The 23784-nt window shown below is 39.4% G+C and overlaps 1 protein-coding gene across 1 annotated transcript; it reads left to right on the forward strand.

Annotated features, from left to right (window-relative positions):
* The first annotated feature begins 1461 nt into the window (after positions 1 to 1461).
* On the forward strand, positions 1462 to 7211 carry LOC134301832 (serine/threonine-protein kinase pim-1-like). The gene is made up of 8 exons (XM_062986732.1): positions 1462 to 1582; positions 1882 to 1976; positions 2607 to 2657; positions 2750 to 3125; positions 3221 to 3397; positions 4150 to 4262; positions 5760 to 6000; positions 7066 to 7211. Exons 1-7 carry the CDS (start codon positions 1462 to 1464, stop codon positions 5829 to 5831), a joined length of 1005 nt encoding a protein of 334 aa, XP_062842802.1. The 3' UTR covers positions 5832 to 6000; positions 7066 to 7211.
* Positions 7212 to 23784: the final 16573 nt, after the last annotated feature.

The following is a 23784-nucleotide window of genomic DNA, read 5'->3' on the forward strand; positions in this document are numbered from 1 at the left end:
TATTTGTACCTTTAAACTTGACTTTTACCTTAAACTCGAAGTGTGTGCGACTGTCTGTTCAAATTAATGCTGTTAGTTTAATCTCATATTATTAAGCTTTAAAAATTCCAGAAATAGTTTAATATTTGTTAATACTTTACTATCATTGCAAAATGAAAGTGCATGCTAAACAGCAGCACCGCCACCCTGATCAACAGCACAGCAGCATAAAATCATAGCCGCTGCTTACCTGAGCTTCTCTTCTTCAAATTAAACCCAAATCTATATCCGTGTGTTGTTCAATTAGGGATATAATCCACTTGTGTTTCTTCTTGGAGGCCATTTTGTATGTTTCAAGAATATTTCCAGAACATTTCCAGAATATTTAAATCCACATTCACATGTGTTTTTCCACGTAACTAATTAAAACCGTTTAAGTGGGATCATTTATTCTCTCGGCTTTCGCAGTAAAAAAGCTAAAACTGGAAATTCGTTCACTAAACTGTCACTTATAGCTCTACAACCAATCAAGAGAGAGTTTTTTATTTATTTATTGCTTTGGATTAGAAGAACAACTGAAAATCTGCCCAAACGTCCCCCCCCACCCCCCGACCCTAATTGGATAAACGGTTAAGTGAGAGATAGATACGTAGATCACTTTATTAATCCCAGAGGGAAAGTCAAGTACTACAACAGCTCAAGGTACAATAGAAAAAAAGTGTTAAGTAAATAAAAGACTCAGTTCAAAATTATTAATTAAATAAGCTCAAGGTACAGAAGAAATATTAAGTAAGTAATAAGTGAGTGAAGTAAGTAAGTAAAGTGAGTAAGTGAGTGAGTGAGTGAGTATTTAACACTAGTTTAATGTGTTTGACAGAAATCAGAAGGGTGCGAAGTTCGTTTGGAGTCAAATTCCATTCAAATCGTATCGAATGGAGAAATGAAGTTGGAGGTCTTGGAAGACTCCCACCAACCGCAAGCATCATCTAAACCTCCAGGTACCTTCAAAACCACATTTCAGTCCAACAATCTGAGCAGACTATTAAGAACTAAGTTTCCTCCATCAGAAATCTAACTTTTTGGCTTTTCTTTCTTTTTACCCTGCATCCTTTCAATCTTTGACCGATGTAGCTATGGCCAGTCTTAGAGAAGTTATCTGTGATGCTGCTGTTGAGAACAATTGTAAGTACAGCTAGTTCCATGCTACCAGCATCACCTATTATGCCGGTGTTTTTCACATACCCAGCTCTCTATGGGCTTGGGTTAATGTTTTTTCTTTATTTAAACTCTCACATTTTTTAAATAATAATTCTACATTTACACAAATGTAGTCAATAAGCCAGGATGACTTTAGTGTCTTTAACTGGCATAATATATTTTTGAGATCTACAAAGCGTAGATGTGTATATGTTATATTAGCAGTGAAATACTGACTGCATGCTTAACCCTTAGACAATGACTTGCAATTGGTATTTATAATACATGATTGCTGATACTAATAGAAAAGGTGTGTGTGTTAAAGATGCTGAAGGAAAAATCGACAACGAAGGACGCCAAGAGGAAATGACCACCAACACAAACCTAAACAACCTGAACCACAAAGGTCAGCCACATCTCCACTAATCCCTGTTACATATTTTCTTTCATGTGGGTAAACTGGTGAGGTTTCATAATTAAGTGTGTTTAGTGTTTCATGCACATCATTGCTATCAATTCTCTAATATGATTCATATGTTTTAACCCTATTTAACCCTATCTTGTTCCAACATGACTTTTGGTCATATTAACATATTAACACGTTATATATTGCTGACAGGCTTTAGTAATACAGAGCTGAATCTTTGCCTGATATAAATGATATTATTTACTAAACATAACTTCTATCAAATAAATCATTCACAGAGAGTTTTGACAGCCAGTATAGCACTGGAAAGCTGCTGGGAAAAGGAGGCTGTGGTTCGGTCTATGAAGGAGTTTGTAAGGCAGATGGGAAGCAGGTGAGTATCAGATGTACTGTTTTTATCATGTCAATACAATCTTCAAACTTCTTCAAGCTTCTGACAGTATATGTGCATTTACATAATAAAGGTTATTCGGCTTTCGTGGTAAAAAGCTAAAACTGGTAATTCGTTCACTAAACTGTCACTTATACCTCTACAACCAATCAAGAGAGAGTTTTTATTTATTTATTGCTTTGGAGTAGAAGAACAACTGAAATTCTGCCCAAAATCTGAATTCGGAAGCTCTGATTGGTTTATACAGGACTGACCCACGACTGCACTTTGGAACACATGAGCACTGATTCATGGAGTTGTTTACGCTCTCCGTACACACCGCTGAGCTGCACTGCACTCGTCAAAGTGTAGGTGATAAGATGCATACGGCATGCTGCCCACGTGTCGGAGGGGGCGTGGGTTAGCTTCGTTCTCCTCAATCAGAGAAAGGGATCGGCATTGGTGGAGTGGAAGCATGATGCAATCGGGCAATTGGACGCGCTATAAAGGGAGAAAAAGGGGAGAAAAGTGCATAAAGAAAAAAAAGACATGATTTGATTTGTTTGGTGAGGATGAGTACGTTACAATAACACTTGTATTAAAAATCTACTAATATTTTACTTGTGTGTATAGGTTGCCATCAAATATGTGTCGAAGACTCACTACCAACGATTTACCACTATTGTAAGTGACATTTTCAGTTTACCTGCCTGCTTATCTAAGGTTAAATCTATCGACTCTAAAACTCTTACTCGCCTCGTCTCTTATACTATTAGCCCGAGGAGACGGACTCGCTTCCTGTAGAGGTGGCATTAATGCAGATGGTGTCCAGGCCGCCTTGCAGTCCACACGTGCTAAAGCTTCTGGAGTGGTTTGACACGCCTCAGCAATACATCCTGATTCTGGAGCGACCCGTTCCCTGCATAGACCTCTTACACTTAATAATCAGTAAAGACAAACTGAGTATGGAGCTCGCTCGACACATCATGTGGCAGGTGGTTCTGGCTACACGTCACTGCCATGATCGTGGGGTCTTACATAGGGACATCAAGCTTCAGAACGTCCTTATAAACACTGAAACTCTAGAGGTCAAGCTGATAGACTTCGGCTGCGGTGACCTTCTCAAGGAAACTCCCTACAAAACATTTTCAGGTAGGTACACATTAGGGGTGAACGTTTACAGCACAGGATAAACCGGTTTTAGGGGAAGAAACTTATTTATAAGTGTTTTTTCTCTGTTCATGTAGGAACGAGGCTACATGCTCCACCTGAGTGGATAACAAATGAAGCATATCATGGCTGCCCTGCAGCTGTCTGGAGTCTAGGTGTATTGCTGTTTCTGTTGGTTTGTGGACGCTTGCCTTTTCGGACTAATAAGCAGATTGTTGATGGGCGTCTGTTTTTTAAACATGGTGTGTCTAAGGGTAAGAAAATATTTACAAAATATTAACATAACAATATTCTTACATTCACACAAACTATATTTTGAATTTGCAGTATAAGTCAATACTCACTCTTTCACTTTTTTAACTGCTTATTCAATTGGACAATGGGTGCAAGGTACACAGTAACACCCTGGACAGGGTGCCAGTCTATCGCAGGGCACACACACACACACACAAACACACACACACATTCACCTATAATGGTAATGTCTCCAATGTCTCCAATGAACCTGACTGCATGTTTTTGGACTGTGGGAGGAAACCGGAGCTCCCGGAGGAAACCCACGCAGACACGGGGAGAACATGCAAACTCACTGCACAGAAAGGACCCAGGACCTTCTTGCTGTGAGGTGACAGTGCTACCCACCGAGCCACTGCGCCGCCCAAAAGTCAATACTATGTCAGAAAATGTATTAACCCTTGATTTGTCTGCTCAACCATTTGAGTCTAAATACTTGTGTACAAATTAGCTGTATTTAAAAAATCTTGTTTGGGCCGTATCGACTTTCAAACCTATATGTTAACTTACACAAATCATCCATGAAAAAAATCATATTCGTGATCATCTTAACTGTTTGGTCGAGGCTTATTAAAAATACTGTGCGCACTAGTAAAAATATTCATTGTTTGTTGTTGGTTTAGTCCCAAGAAACTAAGAAATGCAAAGAAATAATTTTTGAACATTATTTTCTTGGTTAAAGTAACAAATTGAATTATTATTGCACTCACAGCCTGCAGTAGTCTGATTGAAAAATGCCTTCAGAAAAATCCCAGTAAGCGTCCAAGCCTTGAAGAGATCCTTCAGGACGAGTGGTTTGAAAAGGAACGTGAATATCAAGTCCAGGTTAGTCCAAATAAAATAAAACAGATCATTAGCTAAGAGACGTTACAGTAATGTTGCCTAGATCTCAGGGATTATATTACAATATTACAAAAGTACAGGTTCCAATGTTAAAATGTAAACTTATCAAGCATTCGTTTCATTGTACTGTATAAGTACAGTATTGCTGCCACACAGATGAAAAAAAAAGCCGTCAGTATGTTGTTATAATTGAGAAAAGGATCTGTTAAAACAACGTACAGTAGAACCTTGAGTTACGAACCGTTTACCATACAAACATTTTACAAACGACTTAACGTACAAACAAATTTCGTATTACTAACCGAAATTTGCAAAACACGTGACGTCATAAACAGTTGACTCCGACCATCTCTCTCTCTCTCTCTCTCTCTCTCTCTCTCTCTCTCTGTATATATATATATATATATATACTGTATATATACAGTATATATATATATATACATATATACTGTATATATATATATATATATATATATATATATATAGTGAGTGAACATTCGGACAGCGGACGGTGTTTTTTTTTGGTGTTGACTTTATATTTTGTATCAGACAGCGGGGACAGTGAGTGAGAGAGAAGAAGGAAGTCGCTGAGTAAAGCTTTCTTTCTTTCGTGCAATTACACCTACAAAATACAACACTATTGAAATAAAGAAGGAAATAATAGAGAAATATGAGAGTTATTGTTGTTTCTGGTAGAAACATTTAATAAAAGAAGGAAATGTATTATGGTGTATGGTGCAGCACACGTACTGTACTGAAATGTGATGTGATGTGTTTATGTAAAGTACCACTGTGTATTGTGGTTTATTATTGTTTATTACAGTATTATCTATTTTATAGTTTAAGATTTAAGGGAAAATATACTTGTATTTATAACAAAAAAGACCACTTAAGACATTAGAGAGGTTAGGTAAGGAGGTGGTTTGGGAGGTCTGGCATGGATTAATTCTATTAAAATAATTTCTTATGGGAAAAATAGGTTTAACTAATGAACATTTTGACTTAAGAACAGCCCTTCAGAACCAATTAAATTCGTAAGTCAAGGGTCCACTGTATATCACAATCACAGGAAATACGTCTATGGTCTTTTGTGTATATGATTCACCTTAAATGGTGCAGTTGACTGAATTAATCAAATTTTACTTCATGCTTGGCTTAAGCCACAGTGAAATTTTGGTGTCACTGAGATGGTATTTTTATTAGTATTCGAACACTGCAAAGGATTCTTAAATCTCAGTCTTTATATAGACGTGAAAACCGGTAAAATATCTTAGACATTGCACTATTCCTAATGGAGAATCTTCATGGTTACAAGCTACGACATCTTTAATGTTTGCACTTTTCTCATTTTAACGAGATCCTTTTCTTGTTATAACAACATATTGATGGCTTTTTTTTTTATTTGTGTGGCAGTAATACGCTTCTGTATATAACCCTCTGTGTTGATATTTTTATCTTCTTGTCTTCTTTATTTTACAGACAGACGTAGATCCTGAGACGCAGATGAGTGAGCAGAGCAGTAACAGTCATAACAATCACCACGTCTCATAAAACTGTCTTCTATTTGTACAGGATTTGTAATTGTACAGGATTTATAATTGTACAGGTTTCCTAAGGTTGCAGGTAACAGTAAAAACAATGAAACTAATAAAGCTTTTACTAGTTTACCAGGAAAAAGAAGATCTAACCGCAGAATGTGATTCAAGAACACTGGCAGTAGGTAAGTAGGCGTTTAAGAAGAACCAGTTTAATATGATCCTGTTATACAGAATCAGATAAACATGAGTGCTGGATTTAGGGGTAAAGACTAAATCTACTTAAATTATACATATACTACATTACGATGGTGTATTAGGGACACCAAAAAATATTTTTAAGTTTTGATTTCGAGAACAAAGTCGTATAAGTTTTGATTTCGAGATAAAAGTGGAAATATTATGAGAATAAAGTGGAAATATTATGAGAATAAAGTGAAAAAGCAGTTCAGAAAAGCTTTGTCAGTTCAGAAAAGCACGGGTCTCAGTACCTGGATCGGCATGCAAGCGCTAAGGGCAGCCTTCAATGCTCGTTACTGTAGTTATCCAGCATTTATAGCAATGCCATACGGGTTTAGTTTATCGTACGAGTCCATAAGGCTCGGTTGAGGTACTGGCGACGACGCATGGTGCACATTCTTCTAAATAAACACAGTTTATTGCAAAGCCGTTTCAGCATCCTTATACTAATAACAGACTGGTGCTGATATTACAGGAGATTTAGGATTTCTTTATTTGTGAAACCGATACAAAAGTATAACTTCATGAACATCCCTCATTTTAACACAAGGAGGTTGCTATACATAGGAAACATACGATTTTAATCTCGAAATCATTTCAACTTTAATCTCGAAATCGAAACTTTCTTTAAAGTGGCTCTAATACACCGTCGTACTACATAGATCTTTGACTACTTAAAATGATGAGTAATACCAGCTAGATCTTGTTGTAGTTTGTATGATGTTAGCAGGTGTACGATGGGTTTGATGAATCGGATCCAGCTCACCGATCACTGTAAACTCCACTGTACTCATATGTAGAAGCATTAAGTCAGGTGATGTATAAAAATCAAACATAAATAAAAACACAGCCTGGTGTAATGCATTTAATGCTTCTTTATATTTTGAAATCAGGATTCACAGGATCTCCTGGACATGAAAAAATACCGTAACAGTAAATTTCTTTAAATGAATATTTTCCACACTTACTGGGCTGGATTGTGTATAATGGTATTTTACTATTATTTGCAGGTGAACAAGCATCTCTCTTTGAAAGCTGAGGAGACTGAGGAGACCTTCTTACCATTATGCAACTTATCAGCAGCTTTAGGATATATGTTATATATGTTAGTTCTACCAGTAAAAAGCTTGACTGTAAATAATCACATTGTATAATAAAGACATGAACTATGTAATTGTTTGTGTGTTATTACTTTAGATAAAATGCTTTATGGGCTATGACGAGACAAGAGGGGGCAGACACACACACACACACACGTACAAAATAAAGATATTTAATAGTAACAAAAGACAAGACAAGGGTACACAAAACTAAACACAGGACCTATGCTAAATGCTAATTAACTAATCTAAACACAATGCTAATTTTAAACTGAGCTAAATGCTAAACTAAGCTAAATACTAATCTACACATGCAAGAACAAAGGCAAACCTAAACCCTAAGCTAAAGAACAACTAGACTAAAACAGAAACAAGACTAAACAAAGCATGAACAGTAGCAAACAGACATTGACAAACAGACAGGAGCTAACTAACAGAAACTAAACAACAAACCAAAACAAGGCAAATGCAAAGGAAAAAGCAGGTGGGCAGACAGAGTAAAAGTCAAAATAGTGAAAAGGCAAAATCCAAAAGCAAACCAAACCAACACGACAAAGTTAAAGGCAAATTCAAAAGTCAATCAAAATCAAAATAACATGAGCAAGGAGCAAACCAGATCAAAGTCACTACAAAGTTAATCAAAGGAAATCAAACAAACCAAAACCAAATAAAAACAAGCAAACGGACAGAATCAGGCAAAATCCAATTTTAAAGTTCAGAAGCAAAATAGTCTCCAATCAGTCCTTCAAAGCAGCCTCCTTATATGTCTTTTGCTAATCACAACAACCAATCACAACGAAGGGGGACTGGCAGGAGACTGAGAGTGCTCCCAGAGAGAGGGGCGTGGCAGGGGTACCTGAGTTCCAGCTTCCAGGAGAACATAGAGACTGGAGTCGTGACATTAGTCAATCATAATGACGTCTTGAATTCAACATTCCATAACAATCTGCTGCCTCACAGCAAGAAAGGACTGGGTTTGATTCAAGGGCTGGAGGCCAGGGTCATTTCTGTGTGGAGTTTGCATGTTCTCCCTGTGTCTCCATGGGTTTCCTCCAAATACATTCAGTCAGATTATCACTCAGAATTAAGGCACCTCAGTAGGAGCATTTTAAGGAATCTAGGAATTTAGACATGCCCTCTTCTCAGGAGTGTAGGATGATGTAAAATGTGTCTATTTAGAGAGATCACAAGGTTTTCAGACACACCCTGTATATAGACAGAATATGGGATATATAGACAATATTTTAAGGTGCATATACTGTATGTGCACGGACTGCAGAATGGAAAACTGTGAGAGGCTCTTAATCAGGAGGATCATGGTACGATATATACAGTGTATACATGGGTAGAGTTATATGGGAATGGTCCTTGTTTAGGAAGATGATAATCTGTGGAGAGAAGCTGTGTGAGTCTTTAAGGCTCTCATCATTAGTCTTCACTGAGATGGAAACCTTTGGACAGGAAGTGACCCGAGCGTGAGGGGTCAGCCATAATCTTCCCTGTCCTCTTCCTTAGAAGTAGTAGCAGTAGTAGCTCAGTGGGGAGCAACGTTGTCAATCAAAATGTTGTGTGTTTGATTCTCTGCTCTGCTAAGAAGCCACTAATGTAAGAGCCGGCTCTTTAAAGTGAACGATGGGATCCGGCTCCTCATTGGGAGCCGATTCGTTTTTTCCAGTTTTTTTTTCTGTCAAAACCGCACGTGATTGGTCAAGATACGTGGTAGCGTTTTTGTTTAGATTGAGCAGGAGGGGAGGGGTCACACACACACACAGAGACAGCGTGCACACGAACAGGAGAGAGAGAGAGAGAGAGAGAGAGAGAGAGAGAGAGAGAGAGAACTCAACGCTTTACACAGCCAGACATTACACACTGGAAAGGTGAGGAAAATGAGTGAGAGGAGACATAGTAAAGTTTGGACACGAGAAGCCCCTTTTACAGAGAAGTTCAGACCCACTAAACCAAGTGTTCACTGGGAGACCAAGTGTTCAGTCTACCCACATCTTATACATGTGATGGCACATAGACTGTGTGTCTGTCCCCTCAGAGAGAATCTTTTTTAACAGGGCAGATCATAACAGAAAGGAGAAACAGGATCAAGCCATCAAAGATGAGCTCCTTGGTTTTTCTGAATGCCAATCTTCACTAAATACTTACAAATACTGTCACCTGGATTTTCTTTTTGTTTTGCACATTTTCATTTATATTTTGTTGAGTGTGAGTGATGCTTCGTTGATGTGTTGTTTCACTCTAGATGCTTGTTTATTTTGTTTTGTTTATTAGAATTTTAACGTCACGTTTTAGTCTTTGGTTACATTCATGAGAGGAACATTCACCTCACTTGCATGTCCTTGGACTGTGGGAGGAAACCGGAGCACCCGGAGGAAACCCACGCAGACACGGGGAGAACATGCAAACTCCACACAGAAAGGACCCAGGCTCTTCACCTGGGGATCGAACCCAGGACCTTCTTGCCGTGAGGCGACAGTGCCAACCACTTAGCCACCATGCCGTCCCTCTCTAGATGTAAATGTACAAATAATATACACAATCAGACCTTTTTGTCTAATTAAGATGGGTCTTTGTTTTTGTATTTTATAATTTATTGTTGGAGCACTCTGTTCCATGTTGAGTATATAAATAAAGCAATTTAAATAATAAACATTTGATACAATGTTTTTTTTACATTAGTAATTCATTTTACATGTAATTTAGTAATAAATTAATTTAAGCAACAAAAAAAAATCTAAGGAGCCACTTGGGAGCCGAAAGAGCCGGCTCTTTTTAGTGAGCCGAGCCAAAAGAACCGGTTCTCTAAAAGGAGCCGAAATTCCCATCACTACACTAATGGGACTTTGAGCAAGGGGTAAAGTCTCACAGCTCCAGGGCGCCTAACTACAACCCCTGGCAAAAATTATGGAATCACCACTCTTGGAAGATGTTCTGTCAATTGTTTAATTTTGTAGAAAAAAAATAAATCACAGACATGCCACAAAACTATCATTTTTCAAAATGTCAACCTTCTGGCATTAAGAAACAATAAAAAAAAAGAAACAAATATAATAGTTGTGGTCAGTCACAATTGCTTTTTTTAGATCAAGTAGAGGAAAAAAATATGGACTCACTCAAATCTGAGGAAAAAATTATGGAATCACTCTGTAATTTGCAGTTTAAAAACAAAACAAATGCAGCAGATTAGATTTGCTAATTATTCTTCAGTTTAAAAAGAGTGCTCACACCTCGGAGAGCTGTTGCACAAAGCAGATTGTCATGAATCATGGTTCCAACACAAGATATGTCAGTTGAAACAAATGAGAGGATTATAAAACTCCTTCAAGAAGATAAATCATTGTGGAATGTCACAAAAGATGTTGGTTGTTCCCAGTAAGCTGTGTTTAAAATCTGGACCAAGTACAAACAAAATGGGAAGGTTGTAAAAGGGAAGCATACTGGTAGACCAAGTAAGACATCAAAGCATCAAGATAGAAAACTTAAAGCAATATGTCTTGAAAACAGAAAATGCACAACAAAACAAATGAGAAACAAGTGGCCGGAAAGTGGAGTCAATGTCTGTGACTGAACTGTAAGAAATCACCTAAAAGAAATGGGATTTACATACAGAAAAGCCAAACAAAAGCCATCATTAACACCTAAAAAGAAAAGAACAAGGTTAAAGTAGGCTAAAGAAAAGCAATCGTGGACTGTGGGTGACTGGATAAAAGTGATCTTCAGTGATGAATCGCGAATCTGCATTGGGCAAGGTGATGATGCTGGAACTTTTGTTTGGTGTCTGTCCAATGAAATTTATGAAGATAACTGCCTAAAGAAAACATGTTAATTTCAACAGTTGTTGATGATATGGGCCTGCATGTCGGGTAAAGGCACAGGGGAGATGGTCTTCAATAAATGCCAAAGTCCACATTGAAATTTTGGACGCTTTTCTTATTCCATCAGTTGAAAGGATGTTTGGTGATGATGACTTCATTTTTCAAGATGATAATGCATCTTGCCATAGGGCAAAGGACGTGAAAACTTTCCTTCAAGAAAACATATAATGTCAATGGCATGGCCTGCAAATAGTCCGGATCTCAATCCATTTGAAAATCTCTGGTGGAAATTGAAGAAAATGGTCAATGACAAGGTTCCAACCTGCAAAGCTGATCTGGCAACAGCAATAAGAGACAGTTGAAGGCAGATTGATGAAGAATACTGTTTGTCATTAGTTACAGTGCCTTGCAAAAGTATTCAGCCCCCTTGAACTTTTCAACCTTTTGCCACATTTCAGGCTTCAAACATAACGATATGAAATTGTAATTTTTTGTGAAGAATCAACAACAAGTGGGACACAATCGTGAAGTGGAACGAAATTTATTGGATATTTTAAACTTTTTTTAGAAATAAAAAACTGAAAAGTGGGGCGTGCAATATTATTCAGCCCCCTTGCGTTAATACTTTGTAGCGCCACCTTTTGCTGCGATTACAGCTGCAAGTCGCTTGGGGTATGTCTCTATCAGTTTTGCACATCGAGAGACAGAAATTTTTGCCCATTCTTCCTTACAAAACAGCTCGAGCTCAGTGAGGTTGGATGGAGAGCGTTTGTGAACAGCAGTTTTCAGCTCTTTCCACAGATTCTCGATGGGATTCAGGTCTGGACTTTGACTTGGCCATTCTAACACCTGGATACGTTTATTTGTGAACCATTCCATTGTAGATTTTGCTTTATGTTTTGGATCATTGTCTTGTTGGAAGATAAATCTCCGTCCCAGTCTCAGGTCTTTTGCAGACTGCAACAGGTTTTCTTCCAGAATGGTCCTGTATTTGGCTCCATCCATCTTCCCATCAATTTTAACCATCTTCCCTGTCCCTGCTGAAGAAAAGCAGGCCCAAACCATGATGCTGCCACCACCATGTTTGACAGTGGGGATGGTGTGTTCAGGGTGATGAGCTGTGTTGCTTTTACGCCAAACATAACGTTTTGCATTGTGGCCAAAAAGTTCGATTTTGGTTTCATCTGACCAGAGCACCTTCTTCCACATGCTTGGTGTGTCTCCCAGGTGACTTTTTATAGATATCTTTGAGAAATGACTTTCTTCTTGCCACTCTTCCATAAAGGCCAGATTTGTGCAGTGTACGACTGATTGTGTCCTATGGACAGAGTCTCCCACCTCAGCTGTAGATCTCTGCAGTTCATTCAGAGTGATCATGGGCCTCTTGGCTGCATCTCTGATCAGTCTTCTCCTTGTTTGAGCTGAAAGTTTAGAGGGACGGCCGGGTCTTGGTAGATTTGCAGTGGTCTGATACTCCTTCCATTTCAATATGATCGCTTGCACAGTGCTCCTTGAGATGTTTAAAGCTTGGGAAATCTTTTTGTATCCAAATCCGCCTTTAAACTTCTCCACAACAGTATCTCGGACCTGCCTGGTGTGTTCCTTGGTCTTCATGATGCTCTCTGCGCTTTAAACAGAACTCTGAGACTGTCACAGAGCAGGTGCATTTATACGGAGACTTGATTACACACAGGTGGATTCTATTTATCACCATCAGTCATTTAGGTCAACATTGGATCATTCAGAGATCCTCACTGAACTTCTGGAGTGAGTTTGCTGCACTGAAAGTAAAGGGGCTGAATAATATTGCACGCCCCACTTTTTAGTTTTTTATTTCTAAAAAAAGTTTAAAATATCCAATAAATTTCGTTCTACTTCACGATTGTGTCCCACTTGTTGTTGATTCTTCACAAAAAATTACAATTTCATATCGTTATGTTTGAAGCCTGAAATGTGGCAAAAGGTTGAAAAGTTCAAGGGGGCTGAATACTTTTGCAAGGCACTGTAACTCCATGCCTCAGAGAGTTTAAACCATTATAAAAGCCAGAGGTGGTGCAACAAAGTAATAATGGTGCAGTGTTTTCTAATGATTTTCTAGAGCCCTTTACAGTGCCTCAAAAAGAAGGAATGGTTGGAATCCTCTTAAGAATTACAGGGTGACCAAAGTATTTAAAGAAAGAAACAGGTTTAGATGATCTAGAGTCCCAAAATATTATGAAGAATGTCATATAAAAGTTTATGTAGGGTAATAGAGTGCACCTTTGTACCTTATACTGTACCTTATACACAAACGAGGGTAGATCACCCCTCCAAAAAGTGGTCAGTGCAAAGAAGGCAATATATGTGGCTCATTTTATATGCCAGGACAATTATTGGCATATACATATATTCAGGGTCACGGAAGGCCAAGGCTCATTGATGCGTGTGGGGAGCGAAGACTGGCCCGTGTGGTCCGATCCAACAGACGAGCTACTGTAGCTCAAACTGCTGAAGAAGTTAATGCTGGTTCTGATAGAAAGGTGTCAGAATACACAGTGCATCACAGTTTGTTGTGTATGGGGCTGTCCACCACCGAAAGCGACAACAATGGGCACATGAGCATCGAATCTGGACCACGGAGCAGGTGGAAGAATGTGGCCTGGTTTGATAAATCACGTTTCCTTTTACATCACGTGGATGGCCGGGTGTGTGTGCATCACATACCCGGGGAACACATGGCACCAGGATGCACTATGGGAAGAAGGCAAGCCGGTGGAGGCAGTGTGATGCTATGGGCAATGTTCTGCTGGGAAACCTTGGGTCCTGCCATCCATGTGGATGTTACTTTGACATGTACCACCTACCTAAGCATTGTTGCAGACCATGTACACCCTTTCATGGAGACGGTATTCCCTGATGGCTGTGGCCTCTTTCAGCAGGATGATGCTCCCTATCACAAAGTAAAAATGGTTCAGGAACGGTTTGAGGAGCACAACAACCAGTTTGAGGTGTTGACTTGGCCTCCAAATTCTCCAGGTCTCAATCCAATCCAGCATCTGTGTGATGTGCTGGACAAACAAGTCCGATCCATGGAGACCCCACCTCACAACTTACAGTTAAAGGATCTGCTGCTGACATCTTGGTTCCAGATACCACAGCACACCTTCAGGGGTCTAGTGGAGTCCAAGCCTCGATGGGTCAGGGCTGTTTTGGCAGCAAAAGGGGGGCCAACACAATATTAGAAAGGTGGTCATGTTAGAAAGGTGGTCATTAGAAAGGTAATGTTATGTCTGATCAGTATATATATATTGTTTACATTTAACAGGGATGTGTAGACCTTTTACATCCACTATATATGTAGGGCACTGTACATGCACTCTGTGTGTGTGTGTGTGTGTGTGTGTGGGAGCAATTTTTTTGTAATTCCTCATTGGTACAGAGGCTCACGGTGCACAGTGTGTGTAAATGTCCGAGCACCCAGTGGGGGAAGAAAGACAAGAAATTGGTATTGATCTATCTGATTCTGCCTGGAGTGATTACACACACACACACACACACACACTGTAATGATAAGGTACACACACACACACGCACGTCATGCACACACACACACACACACACACATCACGCACAGTAATAAGATCATCACACCACTTACATACACACAACACACACACACTGTAATGATAAGATACACACACATGCACATCATGCACACACACACACAATCACACACGGTAATGATAAGACACACACACACATCACACACAGTAATAATAAGATACACACACACATCATGTACAGTAATGATAAGACACAGACCCACACACACACACACACACACACAAACTAAAATTCCCACGCCACTACATACACCATACACACACACAGTAGCAATATGTGTGCATTAAAAAGTCTCATTAATAAGAGAGGTGATGAAACACAGGGGTAAACACGTCTCTGTCCCAACTTTTTGAGTGTATGTTGAAGGGATCAAATTCTAAATGTGTTTATATTTACAAAATATAACAAAGTTAAATAGTGAAAACACTGGAAATCTTTTCTATCTACTTTTTGCATATTTGACTTTCTTTCTACTAAATGTACAAACCCCAAATCAGGAAAAGTTGGGACAGTATGGGAAATGCAAATAAATAAAAATGCAGTGTTCCTTATATTTCCTTTTATTTGTCTGCGGACAGTTTGAACCCAAGATGTTTCATGTTTTGTCTGGTCATCTTCATTTCATTTGTTAATAAACCTCCATTCCTGCATTTCAGGCTAGTAATGAGGTGAAAAAACTAATAATGATGTGATTTTAAACAGGTGATGTGAACAGGTGATTGTAATCATGGTTTTGTAAAACGCAGCATCCAGGAAAGGCTGAGTCTCTGATGAGCAAAGATGATCAGAGGATCTCCAGTTTATCAACAAATGTGTGAGAAAATGATTAAAATGTATAAAAACAATGATCCTCAAAGAAAGATTGGAAGGGATTCGCATATTTCTCCCTCTACAGTGCATAATATCATTAAACCAGTCAAGGAATCAGGAGGAATTTCAGTGCGTAAAGGCTCTACAATACAGAGTTACATGCACAAATACCACTTAAAACTTTACTGTTCAAAAACGAAACCTTATGTTAACCATGTCCAGAAGTGACGTCGACTTCTCTGGGCTCTGAGGCATCTGCGATGGACCATCACACAGTGGAAACATGTATTGTGGTCAGATGAATGAGCATTCCAGGTCTTTTTTTTGAAAAAATGAAAGATGAAAAGCACCATCCAGACTGTTATCAGCAACCAGTCCAAAATCCAGGGTCTGTCATGGTATGGGGTGTGTCAGTGCCCTTGGCAAAGGTCATTAACCATTGTGATGCAGCATTAATGTAGAAAAGTACATTGAGATCTTAGAGCAACATGTGCTGCCTTCAAGACGTCGTCTTTTCCAGGGACGTCCAGCATTTTTTAACAAGACGATGCAAAACCACATGCTGCACACATTACAAAGGCATGGCTGCAGAAGAAGAGGGTACAGGTACTGGACTGGTCTGCCTGCAGTCCTGACCTGTCCCCAGTAGAGAATTGTGAAAGGAAAAATGTGACAGCGACGACCCCGTACTGTTACACATCTTAAGACGTGTTTGCAGGAAGAATGGGACAAAATAAAAGCTGAAACACTAAATCACTTGGTCTCCTCGGTGCCAAAACGTCTTTTAAGTTTGATGAAAAGAAATGGTAACATTACAAAGTGGTAAATGCTTTACTGTCCCAACTTTTTTTTGGAATGTGTTGCAGGCCTGAAATGCAGGAATGGATGTTTATTAATAAATGAAATGAAGTTGAGCAGATAAAATATGAAATATCTCAGGTTCATCCTGTCTGCAATCAAATAAAAGTCAAAGTAAATGTAAGAAACACTGTGGTTTTTTTTATTATTTGCTTTTTCCATGCTGTCCCAACTTTTTCTGATTTGGGGTTGTCATATATGTATAAGAACAGTGTATTGATTCACTTGTTATTCATGATTATTGGTGACTAGATTACTGTAGCACTGTATTTATAATAGTAGCTTTAAACTAGAACTTGCTGTGTGTCCAGTACAGTGTTGATAATTACTGCTCTCGTCCCTCCACTGCTTCAATTTAAAGTTTCTGTACTGATGCTTACAGAAATCCGCCCGGCTTACAGTCGGAGCTCCGTCTCTGCTCTCTCAGCCCCGTGTCAGTTAAATGATGCTGCGAGTAACTGCGAGTGTGTAAAGCTGAAAGTTTCCAAACTCTCAGAGTTGACTGGAAAGCAATTACATCCGAACTCTGAGCTCAGCCTGTTTCTCTTAGTGATACAGAGTCACGCAGCTGAAACGTGTCGACCATGCTGGACCAGGAGCTGACCGGGCTGAGGCGCTAAGAGGTTGAGAATCATCAGCAGCTTCCCTGAGTTTCTCCACATGAAGAACACAGAGAAACTGGGCTGGTTATTAGGAGAGAAGAGGAACGTGGGTCTGAAAGCAGCACAGTTTATAACAGTCTGTCACAAACTGAAAGTTATCTGTATTTATACATATACACTATGCATGTTCTCCCCATGTCTCCCAGTGGAATATAAAAAAAACCAGGAATTCAAGAAGGAGGTCAACATGTGCTGCACTGACTGCATCAAAATGATGGAACGGCTAAAATCATTTTCTAATAATCTAAGGACAATCTCAAATTCACCTGACTGCACGTCTTTATACTGTGGGAGAAAACAGGAGCTCCTGGAGGAAACCCACACAGAATGAAACCCAAAGCAGTGGGATATTTCACTAGCGCACCAGCACCAAGATTCTGAACTCCTTGGTTCGAGACTCGGTGCTGCCACCGGTCGGCTTCCTGCAGGAGGAGGCGTGAGCAGCAATATACCCTCCTCAACTGCAAAAATATCGGGGCTCCCCAACAGCGGAAGACAAATTGACTACACTAAATTGGAAGAAAATGGGAGAAAAACACATAATATAAAAAATAATTAAAGCCAAGACCTTCTTGCTGTGAGGTGACAGTGCTGGACAGTGCTACCCACCAAGCCATTGTGCTGCCCTAGCCGAAAATCAAGAAGACCTGTAGGTCCATATAAAAAAGTTGAAGAAGAGAGTGAAAGGATTGGACCTCAGCTCAATATAAAGAATGGAATGACAACAGGAAAAACCAATAACTTCACCAGTGATGGACAGCTTCTGTCTACTTGGATCAATTATTAAAAGTAAATGATCCAGCAGTCAGGAAAAACGACACAGACTGACCCTCAGTCTGAAACTCTTAACGTGTTTTCACTCTGTCACTATGTAAAAATGGCAATTACAGTGGACCCTTGACTTACGAATTTAATTGGTTCTGAAGGGCTGTTCTTAAGTCAAAGTGTTTGTTAGTTAAACCTATTTTTCCCATAAGAAATCATGTCAATAGAATTAATCCGTGCCAGACCTCCCAAACCCCCCCCTTACCCCTAACCTTTCTAATGTCTTAAATGGTCTTTTTTGTTATACATACAAGTATATTTTCCCTTAAATCTTAAACTATGGAATAGATAATACAGTAATAAATAATAATAAACAACAATACACAGTAGTACTGTACATAAACACACATCACATTTCAGTACAGTACATGTACTGCACTATACACCATAATACAGTTCCTTCTTTTTTTTATAAAATGTATCTACCAGAAACAACAATAACTCTCATATTTCTCTATTATTTCCTTCTTTATTTCAATAGTGTTGTATTTTGTTGGTGTAATTGCACGAAAGAAAGAATACTTTACTGAGCCGATTTCCTTCTTCTCTCTCACTCACTGTCCCCGCTGTCTGATACACAGTGACAGCTACTGGCAGGAGTAATTATACAACAACAAATGTAATAGATTTGTTCATTTTCTCACCACTAAGCTTTCTTTGCACCTTATTTGGGGCCATTTTAATATTGAATTTTACAAAATATAAAGAAAACACCGAAAAAATACTGTCCGCTGTCCGAATGTTCGCTCACGGTATATATATATATATAGAGAGAGACGGTTGGAGTCAACTTGTTCGTGATGTCACGTGTTTCGCAAGTTTCGGTTCGTAATCCAAAATTTGTTCGTACGTTTAGTTGAAACAGATCGTTCGTAACCCAAAATGTTCATATGGTAAACTGTTTGTAAATCAAGGGTCTACTGTATATCTATTCAAGGTCAAATCCACAACACAATAAAGTATGAGAAAAGTTTAGGGGTCTGAACCGGCTGTATGTGACCTGTTAAGTGCAACTGCCTATAATGATAGTAATACAGGAATAACACTGTGTATGTGGATCTGTGTGATGATGGAGCCCGAGGTGAGGGATAATTATGTGTAAATATCCGTGAGTTCATGTTAATAGGTTAATGTGAGGTTTAATTTTGCTAAATGACATGAAGGGCACAGTGTGGACATGTGCTTTAGAGTCGATCACACTAAAGCATGGCTAATGTGAGTGTACGCATGTGTTGTGTGGGTCCGGGTGTGTTAAATAAAGAAAATGAAAGCACATGAGGTTACTAGAAAGAAATATATGAAAAAAATAAAGATAAATGAAGATTTGAATAAATACATGTTGTTTTTGGTTGGTAAATTTCACACAGGCGTACACACACACACACACACACTATGAGCTAATAAAGCAGCGTGACCCTAAGGCCGTGCTTTAATTATCTGGCTGGACAGCGCTTTTAATCACAGCGTGACAAATGAAGGCGACGTGTCATTTTCAGCGCAGCCTAATGGATGTTTATTGTTGGTGGTGATCACCGGCAGGCACCGCTCAATCTGGACGCTTCTTACGGCGTGAACGGTGCATCTGTGAAGCCGAGGGTGAAGGAGTGTGATGGAGCGGTGGAGCACAGTCAACACGTGCTACATAAGAATGAGCGTATAATCAGGGTATTCATTTACTGTCGTTTTTACCTCCGATTTATCCTATTCAGGGTCGCGGTGGGTACGATTCAGCAAGCGAAAGGTAGAAAAGACCCCACAGGTTGTCAGTCCCTCACAGATCAAACACACACACACAAGATTGTGTGTCTTTGAACTGTGGGAGGAAACCAGAGCTCCTGGAGGAAACCCACACAGACAAAAATAGAACATGTTAACTCCACACCTGGAAAGAACCAGCTGGGAATCGAACCCAGGACCTTCTTGCAACAGCACTACACACCAAGCCACCATGCCACTCAGTATAGCAGGTATATTTCTGATAATGCCAGACCTCTTAAGTCGTCAACAGTTCTGCCTTCTTCATTCCTCTTTTTGTCGCTACTTTTATTTATGCACTAATTAGTTCGCCGCTTGGGACCCTGATCACGTCCGAGGAGGGTATTTTTGCCTGACACATGCTCCCTCTAACGTGTGCATGGTTCACCGACCCCCTTTATCTACCTGTACTTCAATGGATTCATGCGTAAGGCCAGTCTTGCACATGGAGAGTCACGCACTGTCCCTGTCCTATCCTATATCTCACCTTACCTTACTTTACCTTGCCCTATCCTACCCTACCCTATCCTATATCTTACCTTACCTTACTTTACCTTGCCCTACCCTATCCAATATTTTACCGTACCTTACTTTACCTTGCCCTATACTATCCTATCCTACCCTATTTGTTACTTCACCTTACTTTACCTTGCCCTACCCTATCCTAAATTTTACCGTACCTTATTTTACCTTGCCCTATACTATCCTATCCTATCCTATCCTATCCTACCCTATTTTTTACTTTACCTAACTTTACCGTGCTCTGCCTTATCTCATCCTATCCTATCCTATATCTTATCTTACTTTACCTTGCCCTATCCTATTCTATCCCACCTTACCCTATATCTTACTTTACCTTACTTTACCTTGCCCTATCCTATCCTATATCATACCGTACTTTACCTTACCCTATTCTATCCTATCCTGTTCTACCCTACCCTATCCTATATCTTACCTTACTTTACCTTGTCCTATCCTATTCTATCCCACCTTACCCCATATCTTACTTTACCTTACTTTACCTTGCCCTATCCTTTCCTATCCTATCCTATCCTATCCTATCCTATCCTATCCTATCCTATCCTATCCTATCCTATCCTATCCTATCCTATCCTATCCTATCCTATCCTATCCTATCCTATCCTATCCTATCCTATCCTATCCTATCCTATCCTATCCTATCCTATCCCACCTTACCCTATATCTTACTTTACCTTACTTTACCTTGCCCTATCCTTTCCTATCCTATCCTATCCTATCCTATCCTATCCTATCCTATCCTATCCTATCCTATCCTATCCTATCCTATCCTATCCTATCCTATCCTATCCTATCCTATCCTATCCTATCCCACCTTACCCTATATCTTACTTTACCTTACTTTACCTTGTCCTATCCTATTCTATCCCACCTTACCCTATATCTTACTTTACCTTACTTTACCTTGTCCTATCCTATTCTATCCCACCTTACCCTATATCTTACTTTACCTTACTTTACCTTGTCCTATCCTATTCTATCCCACATTACCCTATATCTTACTTTACCTTACTTTACCTTGCCCTATCCTATCCTATCCTATTCTATCCCACCTTACCCTATATCTTACTTTACCTTGCCCTATCCTACCCTACCCTATCCTATATCTTACCTTACCTTACTTTACCTTGCCCTACCCTATCCAATATTTTACCGTACCTTACTTTACCTTGCCCTATACTATCCTATCCTACCCTATTTGTTACTTCACCTTACTTTACCTTGCCCTACCCTATCCTAAATTTTACCGTACCTTACTTTACCTTGCCCTATACTATCCTATCCTATCCTATCCTATCCTATCCTATCCTATCCTATCCTACCCTATTTTTTACTTTACCTTACTTTACCTTGCTCTGCCTTATCTCATCCTATCCTATCCTATATCTTATCTTACTTTACCTTGCCCTATCCTATTCTATCCCACCTTACCCTATATCTTACTTTACCTTACTTTACCTTGCCCTATCCTATCCTATATCATACCGTACTTTACCTTACCCTATTCTATCCTATCCTGTTCTACCCTACCCTATCCTATATCTTACCTTACTTTACCTTGTCCTATCCTATTCTATCCCACCTTACCCTATATCTTACTTTACCTTACTTTACCTTGCCCTATCCTATCCTATCCTATCCTATCCTATCCTATCCTATCCTATCCTATCCTATCCTATCCTATCCTATCCTATCCTATCCTATCCTATCCTATCCTATCCTATCCTATCCTATCCTATCCTATCCCACCTTACCCTATATCTTACTTTACCTTGTCCTATCCTATTCTATCCCACCTTACCCTATATCTTACTTTACCTTACTTTACCTTGTCCTATCCTATTCTATCCCACCTTACCCTATATCTTACTTTACCTTACTTTACCTTGTCCTATCCTATTCTATCCCACCTTACCCTATATCTTACTTTACCTTACTTTACCTTGCCCTATCCTATCCTATCCTATTCTATCCCACCTTACCCTATATCTTACTTTACCTTGCTCTGCCCTATCCTATCCTATCCTATCCTATCCTATCCTATCCTATCCTATCCTATCCTATCCTATCCTATCCTATCCTATCCTATCCTATCCTATCCTATCCTATCCTATCCTATCCTATCCTATCCTATCCTATCCTATCCTATCCTATCCTATCCTAAACTATCCTATATCTTACCCTACTTTACCTTGCCCTATCCTACCCTACTCTACCCTTCCTTATCCCATCCTACCCTATCCTATCCTATATCTTACCTTACCTTTGCCTACCCTACCCTATATCTTACCTAACCTTACTTTACCTAGCCCTATCCCATCCCATCCCATCCCATCATATCATATCCCATCCCATCTCATCCTATCCTATCTCATATCTTAGCTAAGGTTACTTTACCTTGCCCTACCCTATCCTATCCCATTCTATCCTATATCTTACCTTACGTTACTTTACCTTGCTCTATCCTATCCTGTCCTCTCATATACTATCCTATCCTATCCCATCCCATCCTATATTTTACCTTACCTTGCCCTACCCTATTCTGTCCTGTCCTGTGTAAATAAATCAATGGAGGGTGTGATAATACAGTAGATATTGCAAAAAAAGAAAGGACAGGCTGAAATCAAGAAAAAAATGTTTTAAGAGAACTAAACCATAAATTCCAGAGAGCTGCAGGGAAGGACCAGAACTATTACTACATCTGTACAGACAGTGAAGATGTAAACAAACATGACAAAACAGGATCTGTTTTCCAGAAGACACCTAAGACCAGAAATACATTTCAACCAGATTTGGTATGCTAGGGGATGTCCACTAACAGGTCACAATTGACCAAACAAGACTCAGAGGATCTCTACAAACTAGATATCAGTTGCAAAAAAGTCACTACCAGAAAAGAAAATGAAGGGAATTAATAACATCACGACAGAAATATTTCAAATTTCAGTCCATAAATTTCAGAAGATTCAGTTAAAGTGATGATCAAATTATACCAATAAATCTGTGAAACCACTCAGTAGGTGACAGAATAAAAGAGCTGAGTTCATATCCGGGGCGGCATGGTGGCTCTTTTTGCTGTGAGGCGACACATTGCTTGAGTTGCAGCAGTTCCTGGCATCCTGTGTTCCTCTTTTCCTCAAGTTTTTAAAGTCCCTGGTTTATCTTGAACACCTGGCGCTGTGCTTCCACTAATCCCCTGCAACATATTTTCAGGTTGGTGGTAGAACTAGACATGGAGAACAGGATGCCTGGTCCTGACCTTTAAATGGATGCTGAGTGGTGGGGCCACAGCATCCCACCATGATCACAGCAGCATCCCTCAAAGAGGGCTTAAAAGCTGCTGTCATGACCATAAAGTGTGAAGCCTGAACAGAATTTATTTTAAGATTCTAACATGTTTTAGCTACAAAATATAATTGGTTAATCATTGAGCTCTTACAGATTTGTATTCAGGTAACCACATTTAATTAAAAGCCTGACTAGAGATTACAATCACTAACTGTGCTTTTGAAATGCTCATCAGAAACTGAATAAAGCATTTTTGACCTAGCCAATGCCCAGAACACAGCTTTCTCCACCCCAAATAGACTATTAATTGTCACAAAGCGGTACAGTGGTACTTTGAAACCGACCTCAACTGGTTCTGGGAGTGGTGTCGAGTTTTAAAGACGTTGAGTTTCAAGGTATTTTTTTCCATCAGGATGTATGAGAAACCTGTTAATGCGTTCCATGGTCCCGTGGAACTGCATATA

This window comes from Trichomycterus rosablanca, chromosome 2, assembly GCF_030014385.1.
Source record: "Trichomycterus rosablanca isolate fTriRos1 chromosome 2, fTriRos1.hap1, whole genome shotgun sequence".
Taxonomy (NCBI): Eukaryota; Metazoa; Chordata; class Actinopteri; order Siluriformes; family Trichomycteridae; genus Trichomycterus; species Trichomycterus rosablanca.